The sequence below is a fragment of the Malaclemys terrapin genome, chromosome 8 (assembly GCF_027887155.1).
Source record: "Malaclemys terrapin pileata isolate rMalTer1 chromosome 8, rMalTer1.hap1, whole genome shotgun sequence".
Lineage (NCBI taxonomy): Eukaryota > Metazoa > Chordata > Testudines > Emydidae > Malaclemys > Malaclemys terrapin.
This window is the reverse complement of record NC_071512.1, coordinates 66,307,416-66,317,213: the sequence shown is the minus strand read 5'-3', so window position 1 is coordinate 66,317,213 and position 9,798 is coordinate 66,307,416. Positions and strand designations below refer to the sequence as shown.

Here is a 9,798-nt window from a genome sequence, read left to right as displayed (position 1 = left end):
AAGTGTTCCTCTCCACGCCACGACTTTCAGCGTGTTCTTTAAAATGGGAATCTCGTCAGTAATCCCACGGTTGGTGAAGGCTCCGCTCCTGGTGTATTTAATCTCTCTCTCTCCGGTCCTTACAAATAGCTAGATGGCTTATATAATAATGCATGGAAATGTCATGCTGAACGCTTGAAATCAGAGTTTCAGGGGTGACATTCGGGGAAGGCTTGTTAATTTCAGTTCCCATAGTATTTTAACTTGGACCTGCAGTAAATACCGCGATCTCGTGTTACAGCAACTCATCTGAAGTGACTGATTAAGCAGGTGTCAAGGAGGGAAAGTAATTAAAGTGCTATAATACTAAAAGCGTCGCAATCTTTTTTGCAGGATGGGTATTTTGTGGGCGGGTGATAAAAAATAAATACACGAAGTTTGACTTATTGACATTAAGGAGCCGCAGGTCTATTTTACTTTCATAATATGCATGGTGGTGACACGTTTTTAAAAAGTTTTTCATCGAATCCACTTACAACCAGGGAGTTTAAAGCCAGCCTAGCCAACGGCAAGAACAATCCTTAATACTGAAGAGCTTTAATCACAGCAACGGCATCTCTGTATCTGCCTTGAAATTGGCCGTGTGCACGAATAGAGAGATAGATAAAGATAGATTTAAGTGGGCTTGTTCTATTTTGAATCTTCTTGGGACACCTGCACCTTCTGTATCTTTTCTGTTTACTTCGAAGGGCCTTTTTCTTGCCCCATGACCAATGTATTGCTGCTATTGCCAGGCTATTGCCAGTCTGCATTAGCTACTTTATAAGAAGCATTGTTCCTCTCACAAAATAGAAAGGGGGCAAAGAGAGATTCCATTCTAAAGTGAGCTCCAGCAGTTTATATGGCCAGATGTATTGCCCTTTCCATACGCAAAACGCATCCAAAGGAACCTTCGATGCATTTTCCCCATCTAACGATTTCGTTTAGAAAATATTATATATATATATATATATATATCTTCTTCCAATTACCGACGCCCTAATGGGAGCAGGAGGCAGAGGAGTATGCAAGGCTTATAATAAGCTACCTGCTGCGTCATGCCTAAATAATGTCATGCTTTATTTCATTGTTATTATTGCTGTGGAGATGACATAACTAGACCTTACATTGGAAATTCTCCTGCTAATAAGATAACGAAGAACGATGGATCCCCCTATGTTGACACAAGGGGAACCAGTTGCTTGTGGATCCTTAAATTATAGTAACTACCATTTGATTTCCCGAGCCACAAAACTGATGAGATTCTACCTTTGGATACTTTTAAGTGCAGCAGATCAGTTCATTTAGGATTTTTACGCCTCCATTTCCCTGCAATAAAAATCTCCCTCTATGTATTTGCATGCATACGTGGGGCTATCTAAACACCCCTAATAACACTAAACATTAATTTACTATTTGCTAGAACGGTGATTCCAAGGACTTTCAGCTATTTGTACACATTCTGTTTAATGTGGCTTCAGTCTATTTACTTGCCAGACGTGAATGTTCATTTAGATGCAATTACTAAACCGAGGCAAATGGAATTTAGCTCTGAACTGCTGCTCTCCCATCTTAATGTATAAGGAATGATATTAATACGCAAACGAAATCCATTTGGATGTTTAATGTTACCAGAAGGCTGCGCTGACGTTCAAACGATCTAAATCTTAGCATCTGGGAGGCTGCATAGGGAGCTTTCTAGGATGGGTTTCAAGCCATTTCGTTCAACCAAAGCTGAAGTGGACCGAACTGGGACACCAAACAACTGACAATAGTTTCCCGTTTAAATAGACTCCGGGTGCTTCACAATCCACAAATGGGGAGGAGAAGGGAAGTCTTTCGGTTTATTACAACAGCTAAGGGTAACCATATCCCCCCTCCTGTCCTTTTTCTAAGATGCAATGTCCATCTTGGAGTTCTCAGATAACATCATGATAGCTAAATGTCCAATCACTGCCTACAAATAACCCAGCTCGCACATCATATTTGAGGGGAGGTAGGTAGGAAGGGAGCCATCTCGATCTTAAAGATATTTGTCAGGTACTTGGTGGGGGTTTGTTTGTTGGAAACATACAGTGATCAATGGAAATCTTAATCAGGAATATTTGGGGGCTATTTACTCCTCATGAGAAAGAGACAAAAATACAATAGTCAAGATACCAACAACATTCATGGGAAATAGAACAGGACTTAAAACTAAAACAAAACTAAATAAAATAAAGCTGAGATGTCGTAGTTAGATGTCTTCTATCATACAACAGTTAAGTACCTCCTGGGTGCTCATGAATATTTGTAGGATATTTTACATTTCATTTTATGTTTGCAAACATAGTTCTCTCGTCTTTTCAAAGGCACTTGCTAATTTGGACACCAAACAGACTGATGTTCAATCAAATACACAGAAGTTAAATTATTCAGAAACTCAAACGCATCTGTGGGACCCCCACTGCCCCTCCTTTCAGTTCCAGAGACTTTACCTTGTAATGAGTCTGTCAGGAAGCCTCCTTTGATTTTTACCTCAAGGTGATGGCAACAATCACCCTTTTCCATGGGGTGGAAAGATCGATGTTTGGTTCTGTGTGTGCTTTGCCACCCTTAACGATGCTACGATGTTTCATTGAATGGCAGATGGACTTGGTAATGACACATTTGTCTTCGTTCTCCTTGGACCAGAGTGGCGGAGGAATTGATGGAGGTGAAAGCTTGATGCTGTGGTTCGATCTGGGTTTAATCCGGTGTCAGTGATACTTCAGTTCAGACTAATTTTTTTAATGGCCTATCTAACGATCTTCGAATGTCAGCATGATGTGATAAAATAGTATGGGCCGTGCTCCAAACAGACTTTCCTGAAGAATGGCTTTGATTCACACAATATAACGAAATAAAATATATGGTCTTTTATATTCTTACTGCTAGAATAAAACCGTTTTGCAATGGGATTACACTTCTTGGGCATTCTTGTAGGTTACACATGGCATTCAGTGATGTAAATAAAAAAATAATTGAAACTCCTCGATTTACTACCAAAATCCACAACATCTCTTGAAGTGATTTACGGTGTATACAGTAGCAGTGTTAAGTAAAGCGAGGGTAATCTGAGTACTACCTGCACCCGTATTCTTGATTTTACAGCGAAATTAATCGTGGTCTCAGTTTGTAACGTGTGATTTATAACGCTAAGGAAAGGGAAAGGAGTATCACTAATAATGTAGCATCTGAAACACCCAGGCACACACGGTTTAGCTTGGTTTTTATTACAATTGAAATGTATTCAAATAACCCAGCATCAATAAAAGGAATGCCAATATTAATGCAGACGAAGCCACAAAGAACTGATCCTGGCTTAGGTTTCTGCATCGTAGATGGCAAATGCACTGATCGTCAAGTATAAAAAAATGAATTGAACCGCTTCTTTTTGGACGGGTCTTTTACGTTAGCTTGATCATATGGACACTGCAGAAGAAATAAAACAAGTCATTATTGCATTACTTAGCAATCAGTAAGAAAAAGCTCAACCCTGCTACGTTTAAAGAAGAATTGTTAATTATATTATATAAATCATTTGATCTATTGTGCCCTCCAGACTAACAGGAAAATAATGGCAACCCCAAGCAAATGGTCCTAATTAGTGCCCAAGAACCATTTCCTAAATATGTCCTTCCAACTCGAAGAATTTGACTGACCAAACCAATCTGTCCCCCCACCCCCTTAAACTTCTTTAGTTGGTGCATTATTGAAAAATGTTCTGCATAACTGAGCTCCGAGCAAGGCAAAGGGGCAGCCAGGACAATAACATTCTAACCTTTCAATGTTGTCTGTAATAAGTGTAAACATTTCCTGATAATTTTAAATTTGTTTTCAAACGTCTTACCAGTTGACTCTCTCTTTTTAAAAGTACTTAATGAATTTTCATCAAAGAGTGAGTCTTTGGCATCATCACTCACGAATTTCACACCGCAATAGTGGCATAAGAAAACTTTTTCAACTAAAGAAGCCAAAGAGGAACTAGAAGTGAGCAGTGTACATTTGAACTGTAAATTACGCGGTTGTTTCCCTCCTTCCCTAGTTTTTCGTGCGCTGTTCTTTAAAGCATGTTCTAATAACTAAATTTACTAAGGGGAAATATATGTTACCCACCTGGGGCGTCAAACACTACTCGCCTGAGTAAGGTGAATTTGATCAACATATTATTATGGGCCTGATCTTGTCAGCCATTGAAAGCTACGGGACTTTTGCTATTTACTTCAATGGAAGCGGGATTGTGCTCAGTGTGCAAATTACAAAATATCACCTTCTCACACTGCACAACTTCGATTTCTAAATGGTATTCAGAAAATACCAACACGAAGTCCTATTATTATAAAAATCACACAATATTCCACCGTACCCCACATAGTTTGATACTTCTCAGTTAGACTGGAAAACAGACCCTTCAACATAATTCTAGAAAACTAAACTACATTTGTGGCAAAATATGTCGGTTATGTTAGTTCATTTCTTTAAAAGGAGAAAGTTTGCTCTGAATAGACTTTCTGTCATGCTGGTTCTTTTCATAGGCATCTTGCACTTGCCAACGAGAACATGACTTATATAAAACAACAGTCTATTAAATAACTCCTGTGAAATTCTCCTAGCAGTTCAAGGAGATAATGTTAACCTGAAATGTTGCAACATTCTATTTTAACGTTAAGAAAATCCCTCAGTGACCTTTCCTGGACTTATTGTCCTTGGCTAGTCTAAATTTCACAGTGAAACATGCCAGATAGGTTGCTAGCTTTTCCTAATGCCAGCATTTAAAATATTTTTCAAAGTTATTTTAATGCTGCAAAGCAAGGATTTCATACTCACATGTCTGCATGCAGAACCACAGCATTTACCTCTCTGCAAGTGGGCAACTTTGGTGAACACTAAATAGCCAGTAACTGGATCCACATAGTTTTGCAGGCCAGCCTTAAAAAGAACCACCCAAAACAGAGTCAACCTCAATTCTATATAGTCTTCATCTCTTTGTGGTTTCAAACTGGAAGTGCTTTGACATTATCTCCCTAAAATCCAACTGCTTAACTGAAACCAGTTCAACTATTATAATCTGACCCTTATACTCTGTAACTCAGACAGAACTGACAAATAAACAGTTTTGGGGAAGTAATAGAGCATCAGCAGTGCATATTTTAACATAGCCATAGATTCAGCCTTCGCCATTCATTTCCTTAGAGATATCTTCCTGTTCACTTTAGACATTATACACTTTTGGACTTTTTTATGCCACATTCTTTTCCCTTTCTAAATGTTCTTGAGTTTTGATTACATTGTAAATTATTTTTTAAAATGGTTATAAAATGTTGACACCTTCCTGTTCACTTTAGACATTATACACTTTTGGACTTTTTTATGCCACATTCTTTTCCCTTTCTAAATGTTCTTGAGTTTTGATTACATTGTAAATTATTTTTTAAAATGGTTATAAAATGTTGACACCTTCTGCTGCTTTCAAGTGCTGCTTGATCACAAGCAACTTTCATCACGCCAGCTTTGACGCTAAAAAGTGTAACTGCAATTTGCAAACATGATGCAACTGTTAAACTATTTTATATTGGAGGGAACTTAAATACTTGGCTGGCATCCGCCTCTGGTGCTGGACAAAGCTGTGTGGTAGCAAGATATCACCTTTTAATATTTAGGTCACTTTTTGATTGTCATTTCCAGCGAGTGGCCTTTGCAATTGCAACAATGCTTATAGCCAGCGGAAATGTTAAGATGCCAGGGTTTTGGATCGTGTCTTTGCCGGTATGGACATAGCTTTAAAATGTTCGACACCAAATACGTCACTGCTACGTTTTGGAGAGCAAAGATAACGCTCCCTGAGTTAAGCTGGAGCTGCACATTTCAAAAGTGTAAGCAAATCAACTCCTTTGCTTCCCTGTTCTGTTGCGCCAGTGCATCCGTAAAGGGGCACATTTCCTGGTGTTTGCCTGCAGCCCCTGAGATAGCGGACGGACTAACACAAAGAAGCGAAGCCCAAAGGTATTTTTAAAACTGGTCCAGAAAACCTGCTAAACATCAGCCATCACTAATGGCGCAAAGGCAGAGAGCCAGCCGCCTGCGAAAGGGAAGGCAGGTGGGAAATCTAGCCGCGGGACTGTTCCATGCCCACGTTATGGCCATTTACTGTAACCATGCTGAATGCCTACAACTGCCATGTGACCCTCCGGCGGGCAGCTGCCTAGGAATGGGGGAATTCCTCAGTGGGAATCTCCTGCTGGGACCGATCTCGCTGGAGGCAATGGCAAAACTCCGCAACCGGAACAGAATCGGCCCAATGGCTGTCCAGGCAAACTCAGCGACTGCTGGCGGTGGAAGAGGCCGCTGCAGAGAGGCGCGCAGCACAAGGTGCTCCGAGATGCACATCCGTGGGAAAAGGGGGAAAGGGCCAAGCGTTCGCCATGCGTTGCAAACAGCGTGCGTTGTCTAGAGCAGGGGGAGAGGAGGCGGAGGCCACTTATTGCTACAGACTCGGTATTTACTGCAGGTTCTCATGGGCCTTCCATGGTGGGCTCCTGTCTAATGTATGCTGTCCCTACCGCTAGTGATGAGCCCCACGCACAATTACAGCAGGTTGCTTCCATCTCTCCAGAAAACAAAACAAAGCAAGGCTGCCCCACTTTCCTCCGCCCTCCGGTGTGGGAGCTGAGGTACCAGCTCAGCAGCTCTCCGCGTGCAAAGGGGAGCGGAGCGGTTATTACTCATGTCAATGCCGGAGTTGGAGATGGAAGGAGAGAGTCACTTCGCATGTCGGCACCCTATCTGCCTTGAGGCTGTTATCGGGACATATTTCCCTTCCTGCAAAACACCCGAGCATTCCATAAAAGCTAGAAATACAAGCTAGTTTGTCAAGCCCCAAATACACATTTGGTGTTCAGGCTACCAGCACTGGGCAGTTTGCTGGGCGTCCAAGAGTTGCATTGTATCACCACGTTGTTATTTTTGGACATATTTCTCCCTGACATAATCAATAACTAAGATCTAGTGCTGTAAGTCCCCAGTGTGCAGGTAACATGGCTCACTCCGGCGCTGCATGAGCTTTCTGTCTGGGGACTGCTGCCCCTCTCCGGAAAGATTTCGCTTTTGCTGTCTTAATTGTTCTCTTTGTCCCAGGCCTTCCGTGACTTGCCCCAACCCTACAAAATGATGGAACTGGGAGCGCGCTCGAAAGGCTTCTCTGGTTTCCTGTGGGGTTTTGTGACTTTATTCTCTTTACAGTTCCCGTTGCACCAGGCAGCGTCTTGTGAGCAAATGGCCATCTCTGATCGCGCAGAGGCACGAGCCAATACTTCTGTGCAGAGAAGTTCGGGCTAGAAAGGCCATCGCTATGAAATACCCCAAAAGGACCCCCGGCCACAGCAACTCCGGGGAAGTTGAAAGGGCAAGACAGTCACTGATCGTTAATGTGGCACAAGTGTTGCCGGGACACGGAGCTCCTGTCACTCTCTCGGTTGTGCATGCACTTCCACTTCTTCCTTGTGACCGCAGCCAGCCCCGAGAGCAGCTCGCTGCGCTCATCCAACGGCCTTAGCCCGCCTCCTCCCCCCTTTCCCTACATATCCAGGCCACACGCCGGTGCTCGGGACACGGTGTTGAGCCGACCCCGGCATGCCCCCAGCTCAGGCTGAGGGAGAGGCCCGGGAAAGCCAACCTGTCCATGCACTTCCATGGGGCTGGCTGCAGAGGGCCAGGCAAAGCTGCCAGCGTGCGCGGCAGTGAGCAGCCCCGGGCCGCCCCCGCCGCCCATTAGCCGCTGCAGCAGGGGAGCGGGTCCGCAGGGAGCCCTAGCCTGCAGCACGCCGCCTGTCTGGGCCGCCTCCAGCCCCGCGGGCCCGCCTGGGAGCAGCCCGGAGCGGTGAGGCGATGCACAAGCAGCGCCCCGCGGGCCCGAACAGGAAGCGCGGGGGACTCACCGCGCAGGCCTCCCGGTGCAGCGCCACGATCCGCTTCTCCGCCGCCGTCAGCAGCTCCTCGCTGCCCGGCCGGCTCGGCTGCTCAGAGCGCTCCCCGCCGGCGCCGCCCGTGGCCCAGCGCACCCAGGTGCCGCAGCCGCTCTGGCTGCAAAGAGGCGCCCAAGGTGGGGAGCCGCTTGCAACTGGGCGCCAAGGACGCCGCTGCCATGGGCCTAGGGGAGGGACGCGGCTGCGGCGGGGAGCCCCTGCTCTGCTGCAGCCGCAGGAGAGCCCCAGCCAGCTGGAGGGCCCCATTCCTGGCACTTCTCGCCGGGGCGCCACCCACTCCCGCCGGGGCAGGAAGCAAGTCTGGGTCATAAGCCCTGAACAGACCCAGGCTGGTCTCCCGTTGGGGCTCGTTGCTGGTCTGCGTCCACCTGGGGAGGCCGAAAACAAAAGAACCCAGGTCTACTCCTGGTGCTGTCACCTGTCACCCACCTCTGCTCTCCTCCTGCTTGTCACACCCCTGACTATTCAAAGAACACCGAAGGCAATGGTAGGACTCCAGCGAGCTTGGATCAGGCCTTTAGACTCTCTTGGCTGCTTGTAGAGCCCGTAGCCCAGCCATGCCTCCAGCCCAAGGAAGAACTTTGGAATGAGTGTAATTTAATAATGTGCTTGTCCCTGCAGTTATGTTAGAAATGACCCATTCTACACAGACAAGGGGTTTACAGAAATATTTAATTTTTGCATATTTCTGCTATGGAGCCCAATAGTTTTCAGTACATCCCAGCCAAATCCTGCTGGCATGTGTATATATGTTTGCAGGATCAGGACCTTAAAAGGAAAATACTAAATATGTCTGTTTTTTATTCTGTATTCTCTCACTTTTTAATAGCTGTGTTTCCTGCCTGGGCAAGGAAGTGAATATCCAGATCACGATGCAGTAAGTAGGCAGGCGAAGCAGGCTGCTGCTCGAGAGTCTTCAGTGAAAAGCATGTGTTCCAAGCTGCACGTACATGTAACCAAACGCTATGCTCTGCACAGGATGAACCACCTTCAGATGGTCACAACTTTGTTAAATTATAACTAACTTATTTTCAACCCCAGTAAAGACCTTACTCTGCACGGAGGTCTATTCATCTGCTGAGTGTCCACTTCCGTATTTCAGTCATTTTTGTGTTCTCGATTGTATTCAGGTTGAATTTAATTGTATTTTTGTATTTTATTTGAAAATAAAAAGTATACCATATAAACTTATGAACATCATATTGTTTTATTCCACAGCACAGGAAGATATTCATTGTTGGTATTGTCATCTCAGAGCATTTCTAAAAGTGCCCCAAATTGTGTCATTATATTTTAAAACTTTTTTGTATTATTCAGATAGCACTGTATGTGATGCTTTAAAGTAGCAAAAATACACATAAAATATTGCACCTATCCTGAAAAACTTAGTTTACCTTCTTTCCTATAGCATTCTTTAATTTCATCAGTAAGATGAGTAAACAGTCTATATTGATTATATAATAGTTATTGCCCCCACAAAAAACATATAACTAACTTATACAGTAGTTAGTTAAGTTCATTTCCTATCAAGGTGATCAGTAAAAAACAAGGAATTCACCAGTTAGATAATACACACTCAATTCACAGGCCTTATCACCCACACATCATGATATACAAACATACTGGGCTTGATTCTCCTCTCACTAATTCCAGTTTTGCACCTGTGTAACTCCGTTGGCTCCAGTAGCCCTGATTTATGCCAGTCCAAGTGAGAGGGGATTCAGCCCTACAGACATAGCTCCAGAGCAAAGTCCTTTTCAATTGCAGCATACAACCC

The 9,798-nt window shown here is 44.2% G+C and overlaps 1 protein-coding gene and 1 long non-coding RNA gene across 2 annotated transcripts; one reads left to right on the top strand and one right to left on the bottom strand.

The window, feature by feature from the left end:
- Positions 1–3,251: 3,251 nt before the first annotated feature.
- On the bottom strand, positions 3,252–8,508 carry C8H1orf53 (chromosome 8 C1orf53 homolog). Its single transcript, XM_054037687.1, has 3 exons — positions 7,974–8,508; positions 4,867–4,968; positions 3,252–3,471 (listed from the first exon to the last, which is right to left on the bottom strand). Exons 1-3 carry the CDS (start codon positions 8,328–8,330, stop codon positions 3,400–3,402), a joined length of 531 nt encoding a protein of 176 aa, XP_053893662.1. The 5' UTR covers positions 8,331–8,508; the 3' UTR covers positions 3,252–3,399.
- LOC128842041 (uncharacterized) lies at positions 8,047–9,212 on the top strand. The gene is made up of 2 exons (XR_008445932.1): positions 8,047–8,137; positions 8,851–9,212. It is a non-coding gene; the product is annotated as an uncharacterized LOC128842041 (long non-coding RNA).
- Positions 9,213–9,798: the final 586 nt, after the last annotated feature.